The sequence below is a fragment of the Malaclemys terrapin genome, chromosome 9, assembly GCF_027887155.1.
Source record: "Malaclemys terrapin pileata isolate rMalTer1 chromosome 9, rMalTer1.hap1, whole genome shotgun sequence".
NCBI lineage: Eukaryota > Metazoa > Chordata > Testudines > Emydidae > Malaclemys > Malaclemys terrapin.
The window spans coordinates 235,261-260,098 of NC_071513.1; the positions used below are offsets into that span (position 1 = coordinate 235,261).

Here is a 24,838-nt window from a genome sequence, read left to right on the forward strand (position 1 = left end):
TATTTTAACATAAGCAAAACAACCTTCCCCGCCACCCTGCCCCCGTCTCATTCTCAAAACAGCTGAACAGTTTTGGCTGAAATTTTCCAAAAAAATTCAACCTGGGGCAGACACCTGGCATGCAAAATTTCACACAAAATAGTTATAGTTTGGCAAGACTATAACCAACTGAAAAAGTCTTAATGCAAAGTGTCAGCCCATATAGGGAGTGCTACCAGCCCCACTTATAATAGTTATTAACATGTGGAAAGAGGGTTTAATGAGAATTATCTTGCATCTTTATAGTAAAGAGACATCAGATTCACACAGTTTACAATCACGTAAAACTGGACTGAACAATTAAACTTCTTAATTTGTTCAAAATTTGCTTTGCTGTATTTCAAGTCTCCAGATTTCCACAGAAGAGATTAAGAATTGTAATATGAAAATGGAATGAGTGAATAAAACAGCAAGAGATCAAGAAAGCTTTATTACATTTAATTCTGCATAATTTAAAAATCATTTTAAATTGTTAGTTGCAATACAAATTCCTTTTAAGTATAAAATCAAGTTGCCAGTGTATGTTTCAGTACCACACTTCAATCAGATCTTAGGGTCCTCTAATGCAAAGGAGTCCTCCTCACCTTCCCATTTTAACTGTCTCAGAGAACTCCTTTGCTTAGAGAGGTCCATTTGCTCGTTCAGACTTACCCAAGTAGCACCAAGAATTCTACAGGTCACAAATTTGGCACTCAAAAGCAGAGCATTGAGGCCTTTCTGGTTTAAATTCCATATAAATAGCTACCGTTGTGTACTGAACAGAGCATTTGAGTGCTAAACGTATACATCTAAAAAGACTGCCTCAGAGCATCTTTTGGACAGAGCACTCCTGAACTGTTCAAATCAATTGGGGGTGGGGTAGGGGGGAAATAAGTGAACTCTCTCAAAGACAAAAAATGTAAATGATTAGTCTGCTAGAAGGATATAAAAACTGAATAGCATAGGAGAGACTGAATTGTCACGTCAGCTGCATTCCCAGCCACTCAAATATAAAACTTTTATAAGGCTGGTTTCAACTGCTCATCTCAATGCTGGAATGTTCTGATCTTATTTGGAAATAGACAAATCCAACCATATGATCAGGGAGCTAAGTCAAGTCTCCACTTATGTGACAATGGACAAAATTGAGGCAAAAAAAAGAACCAGAACTCTGCACTAGAGTTACAATAAAACAGGTTAAGAATTATAGAAATTTGCAACATCCCAAACTTAGAGAGTGACCATTTACAGATTTTGTTAACACATTATCAATTATTGTAATAATGAAAAAAAGTTCAAGATATCTGCACACTCCTGAAATTCATTCCTGCAGAGATCAGGCCCTGGAGTAAGGATACCTACTCCTCTTGGCAGAAAATACACATAGAAGTATCAGATGTTGAAATCAGTCTGTTAATGAGGTACTATGAAGACAGTCAAGAGCTCTCCAAGTTGTTCTAGTCCATGGCACTTTGTGAAGAACAAAAAAGAAAGTGGTATATAGAAGGAAGCATCTCCAGGCTTCTACAAACATCATGGCATATGGTTATTTGGTCATTCCCAGTACACTACATTGTTTCATTAGCTAGTCATACTGATGGCTTGGTTTAACTGTGGCTTGTAATTTAGCCTTTTAGAGTGATATTTGCTAAAGTAATATATGCCATCAGTTATAATGGAATTGTAGTTAATGTAAGTTATCAGTACATCAGGCAGAGAGAAAGGCACATCCTCTTCTTTGAGGGGAATTAGGGCACAGATAAGAACGTAGCCACCTCATACTTTAATACCACCTAAAGCAAGGCTAATTTAATATTTCTCTGAATCCTAAAAGCCCTACAGTTGCCAACCTGCTGGCATCTTGCTGCAATGAGAAAAGAGAGCTCATTCCATATAGTGCAGGCATAACACACGTTTTTGCATGGGTGAGATACCTGTATGAAACTGAGATCTGAACCACTAATGTAGGCTGCTCCCAAATACAGTCAGTGACACCCAAGCAAGGAATGGGCTTATTAATTTCAGTACACAAAACCCAGTCCCAGCATTCTTACATTAATACAAAATCTCTTATACAACACATCAATTTCAGATCTGCAAGTTGCAGGGGCTAGTCTTTAATGGAGGTTTCATACTGCTGCTTTTTTGTTCATTCTAGTTGTTGTGGGTATACATAGACTTCTGAAGATAAAAGCCAGTGACTATTCACAAAGGGGTAGGAACAGTTATTGAAGTGTTTAAATAGAGCTTCAGCTAAAGTACTTTTATAATAATGTGTGACCAGCTACCGTGGAGAGGAGAATTATTTTCAAAATGCTCTAGCCCAGGTAACCGTATCCACTATAGCTAGCCAACCATTAAAAACAGTTTAACTGGAACCATAGTTAAACATGGTTCGTGGCTTCATGTAATAGGACCTACAAAATTCAAAGACATAATCTGCCATGAACTCTCATGCAATGATGCAGGGGCTAATTATGGTAGGGAGAGAGAGAGAACTAATTCCTCAAGGGCAACAGCCTCCTTCCAACTCTCTGGAATTCTCCTAAAAGGTAGGGGGATGTACATGTGTGCATGTCATACTAGGAAATCCGCTTTGAGAATATCATCCCAATTACCTCAAGCAGTTTGAAGAGAGAACAGTACCTCCACTCTCAGAATTTAAAATACTTTTTTAGAGGGGAAAGAGAATCCCTAATGCAGTTAAGACAACTATGGAAGACTTGCATTTTGTTACCATCTCACCTCTCTGTTCCTAAATAACCACAGAATCATTTATTTGAGTTACTGTCATCCAGAATTCCACATATCAGGAGGTGCCAACTTCTGGTCTTAATATTAATTAAACCATTTCAGGAGTTCCTTATGTCTGAACCACTGGACTAAACATGATTGGTTTTCATTAACTTTTCATACTTTATAGTAAAGAATGTGATTACTTGTAAGTCTCTCATCAATACTGAAAGCATTTTCAAATTTCGACAAATGGTTTTCAAATTTCATGTTGTCAAATTAAAGCAATAATTAGAAAGCCAGACTCTTGTCTGGTAAACCAAGTTGATGAGTCAGTAAGGGCCAGAAGCACAGGAACTACATTTAAAGCAAAATTAGCAATATCTGTCTCTTTCAGCAAGGCCAATAACTGAAGTTTGTCTAGTAAAGGTGAAGTTTGGCTTTGAAGAAGTCTCCTCCTCCTCCTCCATTGAAAAGAATGGAAGCCAACTGAACTCTGGAGATGTTGGAGACTCTGGAACTTTAGAAGATGGATAGATATCTGATCACTCTCTCACTAGGCTGGAATGAACTGGTTTGTCACAGTTTCCCTGAAGCAGTTACCAAACTGCAAGAATATACTTTAATATGAACCATTTCTGTTTAGCTGTTAGTGCAAGATGCAAATCTTCGATTAAAAAAAGAAAGGAGCCCACCAAGATCCCTGTCAGTCTTTATTCCACTTCAAATATCCATCATCTTCGGCAACTACAACAGGACACACTTTTTTGTGTTTTTCTTTGTCACTGGGTATAAAACTGCACGCACAGCTTCAGCAAACACCTCTCGAACCCCTTCCTGGTTCAGAGCTGAGCATTCCAAATATTTTACTGCTCCAATCTGTTTGGCCAGTGAAGTTCCCTGTTGTGGGGTAGTGGGAGCCAAGCTTTGCTCCTTCAGCTTTTTAACTGTTTCCACATCACTTCGTAAGTCCCTTTTGGTGCCAACTAAAAGGATTGGAACATTAGGACAGTGGTGAGAGACTTCAGGGTGCCATTTGTGCCGAACATTTGCATAAGAGGAGGGACTTCCAATGGAAAAACAGATGACAAATACATTGGTTTGAGGGTATGAGAGTGTACGCAGACGGTCATATTCCTCCTGGCCTGCAGTGTCCCAGAGATTTAGACTAACTGTCCGGCCATCCACAGTCATCTGGGCACTATAGTTGTCAAACACAGTGGGTATGTACTCCTCTGGAAAGGCATTGGTGGTGTAGCTGATGAGAAGACAGGTCTTTCCCACTGCACCATCTCCAACAACTACGCACTTTATTGTCTGCATTCTTTACCCAGAAATGGAGAATCCTGCTGAAAACAAGAGACAAAAAGTCAGAAAGAGCTGACTCGTTTATAGGAATTTTAAACACCAAGTGAAGAAGGTTTCTCTAATACCATGCCCGCAACATTTCTAATAACTTATTTTTGGTAGCAGACACAGCATGCTAGATGCTAAAAACACACACAAAGAAGCAGTCACCACTAGAAAAGCTTACACTCTAGAACAGTGGTTCTCAAACTTATTTGATCATGCCCTTCTTTGTGTCTGTAGTAGTTTATGCCCCCCCCCACACACACACAAGTACATATACCAATAAAAAAAAAAAATCAACATGCAACTCTCACTAAATATTAAAAACAGTAAGGCATTGATTCAAACAGAGCCAACGATCCATTGTAATAAGGGCAAAAGCAAAATTGTGATGCTTAAAATTAAATGTGCACACTGCATTGTAGCAAACAGATTAATGTACAGATGGCAATGACTTGTATAATGCTGTTCAAGCTTAACAGAAATCTATCAAAATGAACAGCACCATCAGAGTCAAATGCACAGTGCCATCTCAAGACCTGATATGTCTGGAGGAATCAGCTTTGATAGTTATTTGCTGCTGTGGGTAAAATGTGCGCAGTAAGTCTCCCCCTCTCCCCCCAAGCTTCTCACACACACTCCAAAATATATTCCATACCTCTCCCCAGTTTGAGACCCTCTGCTCTAGAAAGAAACAGTAGAAGCAGGGGAGAGGAAAAGAGGTACAATATACAAATAGAGTGGTCACGTGGCAATTGGACACATCCTGATTATTTATCTAAATAAAAATATATTAGCTGAATACCTACAACCTAGCCTTAACCAGCCAGATAATTTCTTGTATGTAATCTAGACATGAGTCTTTAGGAGGGACCTGACTGCAGAGAAAGGGATCTGGGGTCTTGTGCCCCACAGCAAGATGTTCTCTATCACTTGCATGGCTCAGCCCCCTCCATGCGATCCTTGTTCTCTACTGCCTAAGCAGTAGTAACACAGAGAAGGCTCTAGGAATTAAACTGAATATGATTCAGTGCAGATGAGGCAAATGCGCTAGTAAGATGTATGAATACTGCCTATAAAACAAGTAATTAATTCACTCAGCACCAGTTGCATAGTACTGTAGAGTATTCAGACCACACCAATAAAAGGTTTAGGAAATAGAACCTAGGAGGAAAACTTGATACATCTGTTCTTTGAACTACAATCACAGACTGCTACCATGTCACTCTGAATACACAAAGAACTGTTCTAAAGAGGCCAGGATCAGATTATTCTCACCAATCATTGACAGAAGAGGCAGGAACTAATGCGCTGCAGCAAAGAAAGCTCATGTTAAGTACTAGGAAAACCCTAATACCGTAAGAAGATCTCAGCAGTAAAAAGCTTCCAAAAGCAGGTTGTAGAATCACTACTGGAGATATCAGAGACTAAGGCCTTGTCTACACTCCAGAGTTGTGTCGATGCAAGTTACGCCAACAATCAAAAACCGCTCTAATTACATCACTTGTGCATGTTCACATAACGCTCCTATCAGCAGAGCGCATCCACAATTGGTGCTCTAGCATCAACAGAGTAATGCACTGTGGGTAGCTAACCCACTGTGCTACTTGCCACCTTCTGCAGCTAGGAGTTGTGGGAAGGCAGAGTGGATCACAGTGCATCATGGATACGGGCTCAACGTCCCATGATGTAGTTTTTTCTGTCCCATTACTCCATGGGCTTCCGACTACGTTCAGTGCCATTTTTCAACAGCCTGTTTACAGTGCGCCTGCCATCTGTCTGAAAGGATGGATCCTGCACTGCTCTCTACTGTTATGATCACGGTTATGAATACGTCATGGCTGGTCATGCAGTATATCATGAGCAGCTCCCAGTCGAAACAGGGATCCGAGGTGCCTGACCTGCTGTGTGCAATGGAGAGAAACAACACCAGATTACTTTTGGCATTCACTGAGCTGCTGCATATGGTGGACCATCGCTTTTGGGCTCGGGAAACAAGAACTGCGTGGTGGGATCACATCGTTATGCAGGTCTGGGATGACAAGCAGTGAATGCAGAACTTTCAGATGCGGAAAGCCACCTTCCTGGAACTGTGTGCGGAGCTTGGCCCAGCACTGCAGTACAAAGACACCAAAATGAGAACTGCCCCCTCAGTGGAGAAGCATGTGGTGATCACTCTGTGGAAGCTAGCAACTACAGACTGCTACCGGTCACTCATGAATCAGTTTGGTGTCCAAAGTTGGGACTGCGTTATCGCAAGTGTGCATGGCATTCTGCTACAAAGGACTGTGACTCTTGGAAATGTGTGTGAAATAGTGGATGGCTTTGCGGCAACGGTATTTCCTAACTGCAGCAGGGCGATAGATGGCACGCATATCCCAATTTTGGCCCCGGACTATCTTGCAAAGGAGTACATCAATAGAAAGCGGTATTTCTCTATGGTATTGCAGGCGCTTGTGGATCACCGTAGGCGTGTCACTGTCATAAATGTGGGGTGGTCCAGGAAGGCGCATGACCCATGCATCTTCAGGAACATTGGCCTGTACAGAAAGCTGCAAGCAGAGACTTTCTTTCCAGACAAGATTCCAATGGGTGATGTTGAAATGCCCATAGTGATCCTGGTAGACTCAGTGTGCCCTCTACTCCTATGACTCATGAAGCCTTACATAGGAAACCTGGACAGCAGCAAGAATCACTGCAACAATAGGTTGAGCAGGTGCAGAATGACCATAGAATGTGCCTTTGGCAGATTAAAAGCACACTAGCACTGCCTTTATGGCAGATTAGACCTAAATGAGGAAAATATTCCCATGGTCATAGCAGCCTGCTGTGCGCTGCATAATATTTGTGAGACTAAGGGTGAAAAGTTTCCCCCGGGGTGGAGTGTGGATGCGGATCACCTGGTGGCTGATTTTGAGCAGCCAGATACCAGGGCTATTAGAGGGGCACAACAGAGGGCTATTTGAATCCTGGAACTTTTTAGGCACCATTTTGACAATGAGCACCAGCAATGTGTCTTTCTATACAGCACTCTGCCATGCTTTAACTTGCCGCCTTGCATGATCAGGAATCATCAACATTTTCATGATTTGTAGTCAGCAAATGATCAAATTGCAACTCTGTATTAATTCCAGCAGCAACCACTCTGTGTAGGAGACAAATAAAGATTGATTATTTTTCAGAGAGTATGTTTTTATTAAATACCAATTAAAATCACACAGAAAATGCTCGGTGGAAAGGGAGATAACAGTGAAGGGCAGTGTCCTGATGTAGGCTCTCATAGCTGTGTATAACTCCAGCTATCATTTTGGAAACTGTCTGAAGGGGTGGAGTCAACAGGGTACTGAGACGGACTGGGAAGATGCAAGAAATGTCTGAGAGGAGTTTGGGGAGGGCATGACAAGCAGCTCTATATCGGCTGTGGGGGGAAGGAGGAGGTGAAGAGCATGCATGTGTTCTGCCTGCAGCAGGATTTCAGACTTCAACATCTCCATTTGGTCCTCCATCACTTTTATCATCTGCTCCTGGCCCATTAAAATTCACTCCTGGCTCTCCTGCCTATTTTATAATTTTAACTTTTATTCTCTCTCCACACCCTGTGTTCTTGTTTCTCGGCATTTGAGGACTGAAGCACCTCTCAAATCATGTCCTCCTTGGCTTCCTTACCTGGCAGGAGCACTCTGCCGGCGTGTAGTGGGTTCCCCTGAAGGCCACATCTGCAAAAGCACAAGAAACAACAAATAGAACCATGATTGTTAGTGCACTCACAGCTTCAAATCATTATAGTAAAATGCACCTTTTAAAATATGAAATCAGTTTCTCACTATCCCTTGGCAGGCACACAGCTCAGCCAACACCCTAAACATGGTGAGTTTGGCCAGGGGAGGCAGGGTGCTCAAGATGGGGCAAAGGGTCTGGGAGGCTTTTTAAGAGGAGCACTGCAAGCACCTAGGGACAAAACTGAAAATTTTGCCACCAATTTTCCACAGGCAGGGATCATTGAAGTCAATATCTCACTCCTGCAGGTAAACAAGGATGCATCTCCTGCATGCGTGTGGCTCAGATCCCTATGCAGCTCACCTCTGTGGTGCTTTGGTCCCTGCACAAGTGATTCCCGATTGGCGCAGGAAAGTTTCCTACAATGGGGGAAAAGAACAAAGCAGCTCTGCCAAGGAACCCTCAGCAGAGGATTGGTGAGTACCCCCAGAAAAGTTTCCTAGAGATCTCACTAGAGCATTCCCATGAAATCTCAGTGTGCATTAACACACTGTTCCACCTCACTGCATAGCTGCACAGGGGGATGTGAATCACATGCAAAAATCACAGCTAGTCTTGTATATTTCTATCCCTTCACCCACTTCTAGCATATAGCAAAGGACAGCTCTACCTCATATAACCGAATAGCATCAACTCAAAAAGATCACTTACCAGAGCTCCCCTCTCCTGCATCATGCGCATCAGAGATAGATTGCTGGGACTGGCTCGAACCTGCCTGAGTCAAGAAGAGGTCCTGGCTCGCCACGGTACTGGATGACTGTTGCCTGTCCCACCTCGTCCTCCAACTCAACCTCCTTGTTCACGACTTCGTCCTCAGGGTTGAGTCCACTGTCTGCTGTCTCCAGCCGCTGCCCCCCCGGCCCAAGTATCCACAGGGATCTTGGTGGTGAAGGTGGGGTCACCACCAAGGATGGCGTCCAGCTCCTTATAGAAATGGCAGGTCTCCAATGCAGCACCAGAGCAACGGTTTGACTCCCTTGCCTTCTGGTACACCTGCCTCAACTCCTTTATCTTCACATGCCACTGATGCATGCCCTGTTCATAGCCGTTATCCAACATGCCACGAGAAATCTGACCATGGGTATCAAAGTTCCTATGGCTGAAGCTGAGCTGGGACTTCACAGCCGCCTCTCCCCACAGAGCCAGCAGATCCAACAACTCAGGTGTGCTCCAAGCGGGAGAGAGTTTGCTGCATGGAGCCACCATGATCAGCTGGAAAGATGCAATGTGAGTTCTCCATGCCAAGCAAACAGGAAGTGGAATTACAAAAATTCCTGGATCTTTAAAGGAGGTGGTGCAGATGCCTGTGTACCTGGGTGCAGGGCAGTTGAGTTCGAACTGCTGACTAGAGCAGCCAGGACGGGCATTGTGGGACACCTCCTGGAAGCAATTTACAGCGACATAACCAAGTGCAGTGTCTACACTGACACTCTGTCTATAGAACTTTGCCACAAAAAGCTCAACACCTCAATGAGAGGTGGTTTTATTTTGTCGGCAAAGCTGGAGAGTTTTGTTGGTGGAAGGAGAATTATACTGTGTACATCTCCATTGTTTTGTTGACAAAAGATTACTTCTGTCGACAAAACTCTGTAGTGTAGACAAGGCCTAAGACTTTACTTACGCCCACATCCCTTAAGAAACATTATGATATGCTGACTTAAAGCAGGGGGCTTAGCTAGATGGCCAAGCAGAGAATTCCTCAAATCCAACCTATTCTATCTCTCGCCATCATATGATTCCCATCATTTTCAATCTGGACTTTATGGACCTGAAGCTCCTGCTGTTCATCTTCAGGCACAAAAGTTGGCTGTACATTTTCATGTTGGAGTTTCTATTGCTAAGTCTGAACAGGAATGAACCTGCTGCATGTATCTGCCTCCCCACCCAAATACCTTTGAGGGACTACTTATAGTCCTTGACTCCCAAACTGCAGACAATCAGCTGCTTCCAGTCAAGACGAAAGTGAGTGACTACATTGCCTATTACAAAAAATGAAAAGATACCACAAAACATAGTTCTGAAACCATGTTAAAATGATTTTTCTTCAAAAGTTGCAAAGTTCTTTTTCTCCAACTCCATTCTTGATCCCCCCCACCCCAATTTCTAAAAGTCATCAATAATCTCTTACTAATCAAATTTCAGGGTTTCTCCTCTGCCCTTATCCTATCCCTTGACATTATCAATCACATCTGCATTGACATCTTATCTACACTGGGCTTCCACAATACTGTCTTCTGGTTTTCCTCCCATGATCAGTATACTTTAATATTCTGTATAGGCTGGATATAAGTTACTTAAATTTTGGTACATAAAAGATCTAAACAGATGCTCAAATAACTTTTCAGTCAGGTTAGTGCCTGGCAAACTGGAGGATCCCAAAATTCTTTGGGAACTGTACACATATTCACAACTAACATACAGCCACCTCTGCAGACCATGGTAGAAATTCTGCCCCAGAGATCTCCTAGCAGATTTGGAGGGGAAACAAAGAGTAGGTTTTGGGAATTTTTGTTTATTTGTCAAACAGAAGGAGAAAATTTAGGTAGATATAATATAAATCATTTAAATTGGAATCTAGCCAAGATTCTGGGCTAAAACACCCCAATTCTTGCAACAACAACTATTAAAAAGGTGGATCTTGCTGCAACATGTGCATCTAACTGTTCAAACATGCCAGCCAGAATCAGTGTCAAGACTAGAGTTTAATATCATAAAAATATTTTAAAAGTTGAATTACTAAAGTGGCAAACATCAATGATCAGCTACCTAGAGTCATAATTGAAAGTAGAGTTATGTACATTATATTGGGGTGGTGGCACTTCTATTATTAAGATTGCACCAGAATTTCCATTTTAATAGGGGTGAAAAAGGCCTATACAAAGAATGTAACTGATCCTCTAACTCAAAACAAGGAGGTTTTTTTGTAGTTTGTGCACTGCTTTAATTGTCTATGGCAGTTTGTGATGATAAACTAAAAGGTAATTACGACTGTTTAAAGAGTGCCACGTGACTAGTTTTTTCTAGTATGACTTTTTTATAATCCCTTTTTAAAAACAGACTAGAGCAATCTTAACTATCACAAAACATAGTTTTTGTGATTTATACTTAAGTATATAGTAATTTTCTGTAGGGACAAAGTATACTCATTTGAACTAATTCATTAAACTTTGAATGTCCAATCGAGGTACTCTTCCTGTTCCAAACAAAAACAAAACCCAGGCAAGAGATGAGGAGATCCTGGTTTAAAAAACCTGCTGGTCCCGGTCAATTACAGTGATCTATTCAATTATCCCACAGTCTTTATATGGGAAGTAGAATCCTGGCTATATTTTCTCTCTGGATAAAGTTATTTGTACTTTATTAAAATAGGCTTTTATTAGTGGGACATAAGTTACCTTAAATTTTGGTACATAAAAATCTACACAGGTAACTCAAACATGTATGTGTGGCATAAATCCCACTGCGATGACTGCATTGTTATGTAATGCATAGCAGAATCAAACGCCAAGGAAGTTCAGAATGTTGTATTTAAAAAAAAAAAAAAAAATACTAAAGTGAACTTAAAATTTAGAGATTTGTATGAAAGGCTATTTTTTAAACCAGTTTCAGAGGGGTAGCCGTGTTAGTCTGAATCAGCAAAAACAATGAGGAGTCTTTGTGGCACCTTAGAGACTAACAAATTTATTTGGGCATAAGCTTTTGTGGGCTATAACCCACTTCATCAGATGCATGGAGTGAAAAATATAGTAGGCAGGTATAAATATACAGCACATGAAAAGATGGGAGTTGCCTTACCAAGTGGGGGGTCAGTAACGAGGCCAATTCAATCAGGGTGGATGTGGCCCATTCCCAACAGTTGACAAGAAGGGGTGAATATCAACAGAGGGAAAATTACTTTTTGTAGTGCTAATGAGGCCAATTCAATCAGACCCTAAGATACAACCGCATTTGCTCCAATCCCTCAGGCAGAGACAAATACCTACAGGATCTCTATCAAGCATTCCTAAAACTACAATACCCACCTGGGGAAGTTAAGAAACAAAATGACAGAGTCAGAAGGGTACCCAGAAGTCACCTACTACAGGACAGGCCCAACAAAGAAAGTTATAGAACGCCACTGGCCATCACCTACAGCGTACAACTAAAACCTCTCCAGCGCATCATCAAGGATCTACAACCTACTCGGAGTTGATCACTAGTTTGGCTCCTGAACCACTGAGGTCTGAGTATCACTTATTTAAATATACAATCATTTTCTTGTGGAGGTTTTGCAGCAAAACCCTCCAAACACTCAAAACCTTCACACACCAGGGACCCAGAATCCAACTTGTCAAGGGAAGTGACTTCTACCTGGGTAGGTAATTTCATTTCTCTTATTTATTATTTCTTAACCACAAGCGTGCATGGTGCTGTACATGATAGAAGTATGACAACACTTCATAGTCCAGAAAATCTTACAGTCAAAAAGAGAAGAGAAGACAAGAGGGACAGAGGGACCCAGACGAGGGGATTCATCTTAGATATTTATTTGCTTTGGTGGCCCTGAAAATGAATCTTTCGGAGGGATTTAAGTGAGAAAGGAAGAAAATGAGTAGAACAGGATGGAAAGGAAGGTATGTGCATAGGCGGCAGTATGGAAGATATGGAGACAAGAATATGAGAAATCTATCAAGAGGAGACATGTAGGGCTTGTCTACACTTACACCATTGCAGCATCGCTGCGCCACTGTAGTGAAGACACTACCTATGCCGATGGAAGAGCGTCTCCCGTTGGTATAGGTATTCCACCTTCTTGAGAGGTGGTAGCTATGTCAACAGGAGAAGCCCTCCCATTGACATAGCACTGTCTACACCGGGAGTTCGGTCAGTATAACTGCATCGCATGGGGTGTGGATTTTCTGACATAAGTTTGCAATATAGCCTAGAGCTAAGACTAGCACCACTGGTATGGCAAAAGAGATATGAGTTATGAAGTGAGATCCAAGATGCAGGCTAGGACAGTTGTGCCTGGCTTTCAAGGCAAGGATGGGAAGTTTAAATTGAATATGGTGAGTGATGGGAGCTAATAGAGGGATTCAATGAGAGCAATGTGCATGGATCTACAAGGTAGAATGGTAATTTTGGTGGCAATGTTTTGGATGTAATACAGATGGGCAGGTAGTGTACATCTGGAAGGACAGAGGAAGGAATTGGTTAAAATCAAGGTGGGAGATAATTAGGGCAAGAGTTTTAGCAGTCAGGATATAGAGAAAAGTGAATTTGCAAAACATGGAAGAAGTAGCAGGATATGACTACTTCTCGAGTAGCTAGTCCTGGGACCCACAAGGGGAGAGGCAATTATTGATTTTGTCCAAAGTGGCGTACAGGATCTGGTCCAAGAGATGACTATAGCTGAGGTGCTTGGTAATAATGACCATAATGTAATTATATTTAACATCCTTGTAGGGGGGAAAATACCAAAGAAACAGACCATAGTAACATTTAACTTCAAAAATGGGAACTACACAAAAATGCTAGTTAAACAGAAGTTAAAAAGAACAGTCAAAGGTGAAACAACTGAATGGAGGGTATTACTGGAGAGACAGTCTCTCAGTATTCCATTAGATTTCTGCATCTATATAGATAAGATTCCAGGAATGTCACTGTGGATCACACTGAAGCCTATTATGTCTGTAGAGTCAGCATGAAGCAATGGAATCAGCTACAAGTATGTTCAGAATATCACCAGGTTGCATTATTACTGGGTTTCACCATCTGTGACCATCCAGTTTTTAAGTTCTCAGGCATTTTCACTTTACAAATTACACCTGTGTGGTGTACAGCTACAGTAAGACATGTATTTATGACATACCAAGAGTCATAAGACCATTGTTACCTCTGATATCGCAACCAATCACCGACCTTACTCTACTGCTGATTTGCATAAAACAATTTCACTGGATATATGAGAGCAATTGCACAGATGGCTTGATCACTTGGCCCAGCTGCCATCAACAGCTCTCCCAGCACAACCTCCCCCAGATACAAAACACCACCACAACCCACCAACAATTAGTATGCACAATAAACCCTCAAGGCAAGACACACCCTTCATTCACCATCATCATCAAAAATCAATAAAAATCTATCAGCACAATAGACACCCTCACTCAGACTTACCATAAAACCATAAACCTAAGTGACACACAATTTTTTTGAGTTCTCAGTCATTTTTACTTTATGAATTATACCCTGTACTTGTGAAACAACCCAGCTTTTCAGCTACTAGTATATAAGTAAGAAAGCTGAGTTTTATTTCATTTTTTAAAGGGTATGGGCTTTTAAAGTATGGTCTGAATGTGTTGAAGTAGCCAGCGCTCCTACACAAATTAGAGGATTGGGCCAAAAGAAACCTGATGAGGTTCAACAAGGACAAGTGCAGAGTCCTGCACTTAGGACGGAAGAATCCCATTCACCGTTACAGACTAGGGACCGAATAGCTAGGCGGCAGTTCTGCAGAAAAGGACCTGGGGTTACAGTGGATGAGAAGCTAGATATGAGTCAACAATGTGCCCTTGTTACCAAGAAGGCTAACGGCATTTTGGGCTGTATAAGTAGGGGCATTGCCAGCAGATCGAGGGACATGATCATTCCCCTCTATTCGACATTGGTGAGGCCTCATCTGGAGTACTGTGTCCAGTTTTGGGCCCCACACTACAAGAAGGATGTGGAAAAATTGGAAAGAGTCCAGCGGAGGGCAACAAAAATTATTAGGGGGCTGGAGACATGACTTATGAGGAGAGGCTGAGGGAACTGGGATTGTTTAGTCTGCAGAAGAGAAGAATGAGGGGGGATTTGATAGCTGCTTTCAACTACCTGAAAGGGGGTTCCAAAGAGGATGGATCTAGACTGTTCTCAATGGTACCTGATGACAGAACAAGGAGTAATGGTCTCAAGTTGCAGTGGGGGAGATTTAGGTTGGATATTAGGAAAAACTTCTTCACTAGGAGGGTGGTGAAGCACTGGAATGGGTTACCTAGGGAGGTGGTGAAATCTCCTTCCTTAGAGGTTTTTAAGGTCAGGCTTGACAAAGCCCTGGCTGGGATTATTTAGTTGGGAATTGGTCCTACTTTGAGCAGGTGGTTGGACTAGATACCTCCTGAGGTCCCTTCCAACCCTGATATTCTATGATTCTATGAAAAGAATGCATTGTACTGTGTGCCCAGACTGTACAGGAAAGTGCATTTAACTTGTGTCTAGCAAATAATTGCATGTTATGTCATTGTTTTAGAGCTTTAAAAAAAAAAAAAGCAAACATGGGACATTCCATCCCAAAAACTACCTCAAAGGAACATTAATATTGCAAAATAAAGCACTCCACAGGCTAGAAATGCCAAATTTAATGTTGTCTGCACAATCTTAGTACTGCCCTCTTATGCCCTTACAATGTAACTTTTAATTATATGAACATTTATTTTCCTCTGCATGACCCAGTGTGCAGATTGGACACTGAAAGAGAGAGGCCCCAGACAATTGCTGCCTTCATAACAGAGTTTTGTTAGTGGCGCAAGAAAGAGCTTGTGGAATTCATGCTTTACAGGCTCAGCTTAGCCTGGGACAGATAGTGTGTTGTTAAAGTGACCAGGACCTGCAGACTCCACCTCATTCAGTACAAGGGTTGCGCTGCAAGCAGAGCATTAAGCATATGGCCCACACACTGAACAATGAGGATAATAGAAATATTAAAAAGCTGCCTTATTCATGAAGCATATCTAATCTCTTCACTGAATACGGCAGCCTTTTGGGAAAAGTACTATGTGATCATGTAATCCGAGTCCATCATAATGCATATGCACCAGGGGCAGAGTTGGAGTTGTTCAGGCACCTTAATTTTGGCTTTCTAGACCAGAGGTGGGCAAACTACGGCCCTGGGACCCTCTTGCCCAGCCTCTGAGCTCCTGGCCCGGGAAGCTAGCCCCCAGCCCCTCCCCTGCTTTCCCCCCTCCCACACAGCCTCAGCTCACTGCGCGGCCGGCACAATGCTCTGGGCGGCACAGCAGCTGCAGAGCCGCAGCCTGATCCAGTGCTCTGTGCTGCGCGGTGGCGTGGCTGGCTCCAGCTGGGTGGCGCAGCTGCCTGTCCTGGTGCTCTGGGCAGCGCGGCTTGGATAGGGGGCAGGGGAGTTCAGGATGGTGGTCAGGGGGCAGGGGTGTAGATAGGGGTCAGGGCGATCAGAGAGCAGGGAACGGGGGGTTGAATGGGGGCAGGGGTCGGGGGGCAGTCAACAAGGAGAGGGGGGGTTGGATGGGGTAGCAGGGGGCAGTCAGGGGACAGAGAGAAGGGGTGGTTGGATGGGGCAGGGGTCTCGGGGGGGGGGTCAGTCAGGAAGGAGAGGGGGGGGTTGGATGGGGCAGCCAGGGGTGGGGAATCTGGGGGCAGTCAGGAGACAGGGAGCGGCGGAGGGATGGGGCAGGAGTTCGGGGGGGGGGCCCATCGGGGGCGAGAAGCGGGGGGGGGGGGGGGCAGATAACCAGGCGTGGCCAGGCCCCTGCCCCCTGTTTGGGGAGGCACAGCCTCCACTAACCAGCCCTCCATACAATTTCAGAAACCCGATGTGGCCCTCAGGCTAAAAAGTTTGCCCGCCCCTGTTCTAGACCATTAGAGATTCCATTTGCAACTTAATAGTCTTTTAATATAGCAGAGGTGGGAAGGTGTTAATGGAATGGTTTACACTTTCTGTACATCTTCCAATGGGGGGAAAGGGGGAGAATCAGGCCAAAACCAAAGGGTTTACCAATATAAATTATATGCCATTCACTGTTACCAGTATCTTCAATTCCCCAATTACAGATATTTAAAGTGCAGAAATCACTGCTTTGAAAAATAGCAAACATGGCGATGGGAGACGTGCTGTGAAGCTCTGGAAACGTCAAAATAATCCACAAGAATGCCCCATAAATAGCAACGTCTAATTTCTTTTCTCCATTTTTACATTTTCAATAACCTTAATTATTTTCTCCACCTACACAGCTTGTCTTATTTGATTACTCATGAGTGACCTAAGAATTTTTCACTGACAAGCTGGAGAGTCTGTACCATTAATTTCTGCAGAAACTAACCTTTAATTAATAAAGGTTCTAACCACTACAATTCTGAAGATAACCTTCCAAATGTGAACAGATACAGAGCTGTCTTTTTCTTTCTTCTGGAGGTTCAGCACCTCTGATACTGCTGAGAGCTTTCCAGATACATTGGGCATATTTTATTCACTCACAAAACCTTTCATTAAGATGGAGTGTTAAGTGATGCTGCTGTACAACATGCCTTCCGTTCCCAGAACATGGGACTTCAAATCCCCAAAATCAAACATTAAAAAAACAGGAAACATTCAGATGAGGTCTCCCCACATACCCTTGAGAAATGTTATCATTACAAGAAAATCAAATCAAGCTTATGAAGGCCAGGAAATACAGAGTTAATTTGATATTTCATGAACACCCCCCCATAAGGATATCTGCACATTCATTTGGAAGTAGGAATTACACTGGTCTACAATTTTTGAGCAGTCGTCTGCTTCAGAGATAAAATGTGCTATTTATTATGTATTTTGATGTGCTGAATTCAAATATGACAATTAAAACAACTGATTGGCTACTGTTTCTAAGATATTTAAGTTTTTACATTTTATGTCTATGTATATTGTGTAGATAGTAGAGTTTTAATCATAAATTGTAAACCTAGGTCTTTTTGTGTGTTTATGGTTGCTTTACATGATAATATTTCACCTGTCCTGTTTATGTAACACTTTAAAAATCAGCAAAAGGGTTATATAAATAAAATTTATTATGAAACAAAAGGCAAAAAACTATTATGTACATAGTTTACTCCTATTCAGTGTCTACTCGACGCTTCTTGGCTTGTCTCTTGTATTCATTAAATGGAGCATCTCTTGTCACTGTCCAGCAATAGTCTGCAAGCATTGATGGGCTCCATTTGCCCTGATAGCGTTTCTCCATTGTTGCAATGTCCTGGTGAAATCGCTCGCCGTGCTCGTCGCTCACTGCTCCGCAGTTCGGTGGAAAAAAATCTAGATGAGCATGCAAAAAATGTATCTTTAGTGACATGTTGCAACCAAGGCTTTTGTATGCCTTGAGGAGGTTTTCCACCAACAACCTGTAGTTGTCTGCCTTGTTGTTTCTGGGAAAATTTATTGCCACTAACTGGAAGGCTTTCCATGCCGTCTTTTCCTTGCCACGCAGTGCATGGTCAAATGCATCATCTCGAAGAAGTTCACAAATCTGAGGACCAACAAAGTCACCTTCCTTTATCTTAGCTTCACTTAACCTTGGAAATTTTCCACGGAGGTACTTGAAAGCTGCTTGTGTTTTGTCAATGGCCTTGACAAAGTTCTTCATCAGACCCATCTTGATGTGGAAGGGTGGTAACAAAATCTTCCTTGATTCAACAAGTGGTGGATGCTGAACACTTTTCCTCCCAGGCTCCAGTGACTGTCGGAGTGGCCAATCTTTCTTGATGTAGTGGGAATCTCTTGCACGACTATCCCATTCGCAGAGAAAACAGCAGTACTTCAAATCGCCACAAAGCTGCCACTGATGTTGGTCATAGTTTATGCACCTCAAAAGTTGTTTCATGTTGTCATAGGTTTCCTTCATATGGACTGCATGACCAACTGGAATTGATGGCAAAACATTGCCATTATGCAGTAAAACAGCTTTAAGACTCGTCTTCGATGAATCAATGAACAGTCTCCACTCATCTGGATCGTGAACGATGTTGAGGGTTGCCATCACACCATCAATGTGTTGCAGGCTACAAGATCACCTTCCATGAAGAAGAATGGGACAAGATCCTTTTGACGGTCACGGAACACGGAAACCCTAACATCACCTGCCAGGAGATTCCACTGCTGGAGTCTGGAGCCCAACAGCTCTGCCTTACTCTTGGGTAGTTCCAAATCCCTGACAAGGTCATTCAGTTCACCTTGTGTTATGCGGTGTGGTTCAGAGGAGGAGGATGGGAGAAAATGTGGGTCCTGTGACCTTGATGGTTCAGGACCAGAAATTTCATCCTCTTCCTCGTCTGACTCAAGTGAGACTGATTCTGGTGCATTAGGAACCGGCAGTCCTTCTCCGTGGGGTACTGGGCGTATAGCTGATGGAATGTTTGGATAATGCACAGTCCACTTTTTCTTCTTTGACACACCTTTCCCAACTTGAGGCACCATGCAGAAGTAACTATTGCTGGTATGCTCTGTTGGCTCTCTCCAAATCATTGGCACTGCAAAAGGCATAGATTTCCTTTTCCTGTTCAACCACTGGCGAAGATTTGTTGCACAAGTGTTGCAGCATATGTGTGGGGCCCACCTCTTGTCCTGAGCTCCAATTTTGCAGCCAAAATAAAGGTGATAGGCTTTCTTAACCATAGTGGTTATACTGCGCTTTTGTGATGCAAAAGTCACTTCACCACAAACATAGCAGAAGTTATCTGCACTGTTCACACAAGTACGAGGCATCTCTGCTCACTTTGGCTAAACAGAAATGTGTCCCTTTGCAAAATCAAACACTCACAAATAAGAGAGCACGACACTGTATGATTTCTAGAGCTGATATAGGGCAATTTGCTCAGCAAAGTGACGTAAGCTTCGTTATGATTGCATCATCCATGACTTCTAGGAATAACATGATGCAATTCATATCATGTATGACGCAACACCAGCTTCAGATTGCATCATTCATTGTTTTGCCTAAAAAGCAAGTACTGTCCAAACCCAGTCATAGATTTATTCATAGATCCAGTCAAAGATGTATTTTAGTCATTTCTGGCTTAAATTGAGATCCCTTCCCTTTATAACTCACTTATCCTCCGCCATTCCCAAGTCAAGGGTCGTATATACTGACCCAATAGCATATCTTGAAAACTAGAGCCAATCAACAATTTTAAGCATCATTTTCGTTCTGAGTGACCCAGAATTAGTAAAGTTTGACTACATTTATTTCAGAAGCATTTTGGCTGTAGAGCAGTGTTATTAGCCTAAACTGCAGAAACACAGCCATAGTAAATCCCCCTAATATATGACTCTCTTTTGGATGGCCCTTTTGGTATGTTACTCAAGCTGCCCAATGGCATGCCTGCCATGAAGACACTCTGGCTTCATTTTTAATAAGTCCCAGATATTTCCATCTTTTCTGGATTACCTTAGAGATAATTTGTTGAATTCTAACAAATCTTGGTATTTTATTCCACTTAACACAGAGTATTTTCCTAAGGTATTTGCTCTCTAAGGCACTTGGATAACTGACTGTACCTTAGGTGGATTTCCAGTTTTGACCTCCATGTTAGTTGGAAATAATATTTGAGTTGAAGATTCATAGTTTGATTTTAAAAGTGTAGATTTTCCAGAACCAAATCTAGTTAAGATGATAAATGCAGCTGTTGCTTGCCAATTTGTGACATTATTTCCATCTGGACATCCCCACTGGCTTGCATGCTACTACCAAAATATGTGAATTTACTCACTTCTTGTACTCCTTTGCTTTCTAAAGAAATGTTTGAGTTGTGAGTTGCTGGATTCTCATTAGATTTTTTTTTTTTCATAACTATTAATCCTGTTTTGTGAGCGATGCTTCACTTAACCCTCACTAAACCATGGAGACCGCTTTCATGTATGCAACCAGACTGCTGACAACCCCAAGGTAAGACACACTTGTTCACCTCTACGGACAACAGACAAAAATCAGCACTGAAACGAGGTGTACTTGATCTCTGAATCAAAGGGGTAGCCGTGTTAGTCTGGATCTGTAAAAGCAGCAAAGATTCCTGTGGCACCTTATAGACTAACCAACTTATAGGAGCATGAGCTTTCGTGGGTGAATACCCACTTCTTCGGATGCATGTATTCACCCACGAAAGCTCATGCTCCTATACGTCGGTTAGTCTATAAGGTGGCACAGGACTCTGATCTCTGAAGGTATACATGCACCTCTCTCCATATCACAGCAAAAGCTCTGCCAAGATGCTCCAACTAATTCTTCCACCATTCAATACAGCTATACCTAACAGTGAATGTAGCGGTAGTGCATGCAGATGAATGCTGGAATTCAAATCTGTGAAACAACACAAACAATAGCATGTTCTCAATGCCTCCTCATATCTACCTATTGTAGATTCATAGATTTTAGGATCAGAGAGTAAACTTCCTGCACAATCTTCCCCATGGTACAGTAATAAGGTGATTATAGTTAGTTATGCAATGTAAGTTGGCTCCAGGACAGCAAAGGGTGGCAACAGGCTCCAGCAGTAATTGAAGCATAGTCAATACTGTCCATTAATTAAAGCATAAACGCTGGTCAGTGGGCCCACATGCTCTCAGACAGCACCTCCCCAGAGCAGAGGATGAGGGTGAAAGTGGGATACCCTCCCCCTCTCCTCTAAGAGGAAGGACAAAAATTGGCTCATCAGTGCTCCCTTCCAATCCACCTCAGAGTTAAAAAAAGGTTTGTCAGGCCCCTTTGAGCCAAAACAGGATACTAAAACCTGTGTGTGTGTTGAGGGGAGAGGAAGAGCTCAAAAGAGTGCCACTGATCTAGGTGCTTATACATCATCCACTACTGTAGTATCTGAGCACCTCAAAAACAATTAACTTATCCTCACAGAAGTGTTGTAAGGAAGAGGTGGGGAAGTTTTATCATTTTAAAATGGGAAAACTGGCATTCCACTTTAAATCAATCACACTGTGCATATTAATTTTAAAGAAGCTACAGAATTCAGTCCTTAATAGAGATCATGCTGCAACCCTAACTATTGTGCAGTTATTGCTGCCCATAATATAGGCTGTTCTTGTCCCCAGATGAGGCCTCACACTTCCTCTTGGCTAATACATTTAGGATATCCAATAATTTATTCATGGATTGGTTTGTGATGTTATTGCTGGTTCCTCTCCTTGAGGCATTAAGTTTGGGATATGACTGAACAGAATTAGGGGTGTCTGTTCTGCTATTGCTACAGTAAGTAGCTTAGAGGGAGAACGACAAAGCCCTGAGGAAAAAATGACAGCTTGCCAGCGCCACCAACTGTAAATATTTTCCCTGGATCAGGACTTGAAAATTTCACTTGCTAGTGACAAACTGAAACTTTCTATTTTAACTATAGGAAGCCCAAGCCATTGTTTTCTACAAAACATACAATTTTATGTGAGAAATTGTGGTTATAAAGATCACATGTCTTATATTCATGTTAGGTTGCCTTCCTGAGTCTTCTGACAGACAGCATCAAGGCCACAACTGCAGCCCATCACTTTACCAAGCAGTGGCATGACATACTCCGCATCATTCTGATCAGTTTCAGAAGCCCTGACTGTGAAGAAACATCTTATATGAAGATAACAAACGAGATGAGGGGGAGAGCCTTAGCGGAGAGGCACTGAGCACAACGCATGAAAGACAAAAGCGGACCAATAGAGATGGGCAGTTCTTTAAGGTGGGCAATACCTTGAACGTGAGGAAGAGAAACACTAAATTGACAAGGAAATTAACTCAAGCATTTGGAGATAGGGATGTATGAAAAACACTAAACAAAACAAAACGGTGGTGCACACAACGCCTCCTGCTTCGCGCGGGAAGGCAAGGCTCGCTGACGGTGCTCTAGGCAGCGGGGAGTGACGCGATCCTTTGGGAAAGCCGCTTCACCTGGGTCCCCGCACGGAGAAGGCGGCAGCGGGGCAGCCCCAGGCCCGACGGGAATCGCAACGCGCCTGCCCCGGGCCCGCGCTGAGGCGACACCGGGGCAGGCTGCGCCTAGGGCGCGGGCACTAGCCTGGCTCAGGACAGCCGGCCTCGAGCCCCTGCTCGCCCACAGCCGCCGCCGCTGGGCCGCGGGCTCAGCCCGGTCGGGAGGCCCGGCCCTGCTCAGGCGAGCGTGAGGTGCCCAAGATGGAGGCAGCGCACCGGGGCCCCGCGCGGCCTCCCAGCGCACTACGCGGGCGAGTCGCCGAGACACCGGCCCGCGGCAGCCCGGAGCCGCCCCCGGCGGGGCTCCCTACTCCGCGCGGCCAGAGCGCCCCCGAGAGCTGGCCCCGCGCTCACCTCGGGTCGGCCGGCGGAGACCGCACTCGCCGCAGGCTCCTCTCGCGCTCGGGCCCTCGACGGCAACGACCGGTACGAGTCGAGTAACCTCAGGGACCCGCCCTGGGACCCACCCTGCGCATGCGCGCCCTCGGCACCCCACACTGCGCATGTGCGCCTACGAGCGCGGTGTCCTCTGGGAGATGTAGTACCTCAGGTCGAGCGAGCTCCTTCCTCGGGCGATGCCGGGGTCGCCATGACTCCGCCCCAACCGTCCTGGGGGCTGCAAATCGGGACCAGACTTTGCGACGGGGAGGATAGCTCAGTGGTTTGAGCATTGGCCTGCTAAACCCAGGGTTGTGAGTTCAGTCCTTGAGGGGGCCACTTAGGGATCCGGGGTAAAAATCTGTCTGGGGTTGATCCTGCTTTGAGCAGGGGGTTGGACTAGATGATTCTATGACCCTGGACACGCTGGCCATCCACAGGCTCCGCCCCTACTCTCCCAGGCCCAGCGCTCTCTGGGGCAGCGCAATGGCTCCGTGGGGGCATGCTGGGCTGGGGTGTGGGAGGACTCAGGCCTGCCCTGGGCTGTGCAAGCCTGTGGGTTCCTGCCTGTGCGCTCGGCAGTGCATGCAAGGGAAGCCGGTCTTGTGGGGACGTGATCAGAGCTGCCAGGCTAGGTCAGAGCAATGGTCCGTCTAGCCCAGTGTCCTGTCTTGCACCAGTGGCCAGTGCCATGTGCCTCAGCAGGCGTGACCATGCCAGGGCAGTTAGTGCCTGATCCAGCCCTTTCCTTCCCCTTCCTTGTACTTTCTCCAATTCAAATACATCTGTTTGAGCTGGGGCAACCAGCACTGCCCTCAGTAGTCCAAGTGTGGGTGTGCTATAGATCTGTACAGAAGTATTATGATATTTTTGGTCTATCTATCCCTTTCCTTATGGTGCCTACATTGGTAGGTTTTTTGGCTGCCACTACACATTGAGATGTTTTCAGAGAACTATCCCCAATGACTCCAAGATCTTTTTCTTCAGTGGTAACAGCTAATTTAGACCCCCATCATTTTATATGTATAGTTGGGATTATTTTTTTGTACCTATAAACATTGATTTTCATCTGCCATTTTGTTGCTCAGTCACCCAGTTTAATGAGATCTCTTTGTAACTCTTTGCAGTCAGCTTTAGACTTAACTCTCTTGGACCCAGAATCCAACCTGTTAACAGAAGTGACTTGTATCTGGGTGGAGAATTTCATCTATTTATTATTTCTTAACTACAAGTGTGCTTTGTGTTGTGCATAATGCAAGTATAAAGACACTCCATGATCCAGAAAGCTTACAGTCAAAAAGAGAAGGCAAGAGGCACTGTGGAACCCACAGGAGGTGGTTCAGTACTTAGCTAGCTCCCAGTGACCACATATTTTTTACAAATCCCAGAAGTAATTTGGGCCCAAACTTTAATGTTTTGTCTTTACAAAATTCTTTATAATTTTTTTTTAAGAAAACATAATTCTGTGTTAAACTACTGCAAGAAATTAAACAAGGCAGAAGATGTTTAAACTCAAACCAAAGTGTGAGGGATGGGTGAGGGAGCGTAGGTAGATAAGGAAACAAAATGAACAGCATTTAACATAAAAGCATAAATCCCATCCCATAGGCTTTTGGAATTGACAGGCTGGTTCAGCCCCAAGGTCCATCTAGTCCAGTGTCCTGTCTCCTATGCTTGCCTATGGCCTGTGTTATACAGGTCAGATTAGACCAGTGGTTCTCAACCCGCGGCCCAAACAGCACACAGCTGCAATCCATGTGACATCCTCAGGGCCATACAGGTAGTGTATATATTGCGTGAATGCAGCCCACAATGGTAAGTAGGTTGAGAACCACTGGCCTAGATCGGGTGACCAG

General features: G+C 43.7%; 1 protein-coding gene across 7 annotated transcripts; it reads right to left on the reverse strand.

Moving 5' to 3' along the window:
* Positions 1-450: 450 nt before the first annotated feature.
* Positions 451-23,042, reverse strand: LOC128843603 (rho-related GTP-binding protein RhoG-like). Of its 7 annotated transcripts, XM_054040551.1 has the most exons (5): positions 8,530-14,465; positions 8,182-8,237; positions 7,768-7,817; positions 6,040-7,246; positions 451-4,097 (listed from the first exon to the last, which is right to left on the reverse strand). In XM_054040551.1, the coding sequence occupies exon 5, from the start codon at positions 4,072-4,074 to the stop codon at positions 3,499-3,501; it is 576 nt and encodes a 191-aa protein (XP_053896526.1). In that variant the 5' UTR covers positions 4,075-4,097; positions 6,040-7,246; positions 7,768-7,817; positions 8,182-8,237; positions 8,530-14,465; the 3' UTR covers positions 451-3,498. The 7 variants fall into 7 exon arrangements, with proteins under 7 accessions (XP_053896526.1, XP_053896527.1, XP_053896528.1 ...); XM_054040552.1 differs by lacking the exons at positions 8,182-8,237; positions 8,530-14,465 and adding an exon at positions 22,959-22,973; XM_054040553.1 differs by lacking the exons at positions 6,040-7,246; positions 7,768-7,817; positions 8,182-8,237; positions 8,530-14,465 and adding an exon at positions 22,959-23,042.
* Between the last annotated feature and the right edge of the window lie 1,796 nt (positions 23,043-24,838).

What these genes read in the sequence shown, in the direction of transcription:
- LOC128843603 (XM_054040553.1), bottom strand. Translation starts at nt 4,074, where the DNA reads ATGCAGACAATAAAGTGCGTAGTTGTTGGAGATGGTGCAGTGGGAAAG.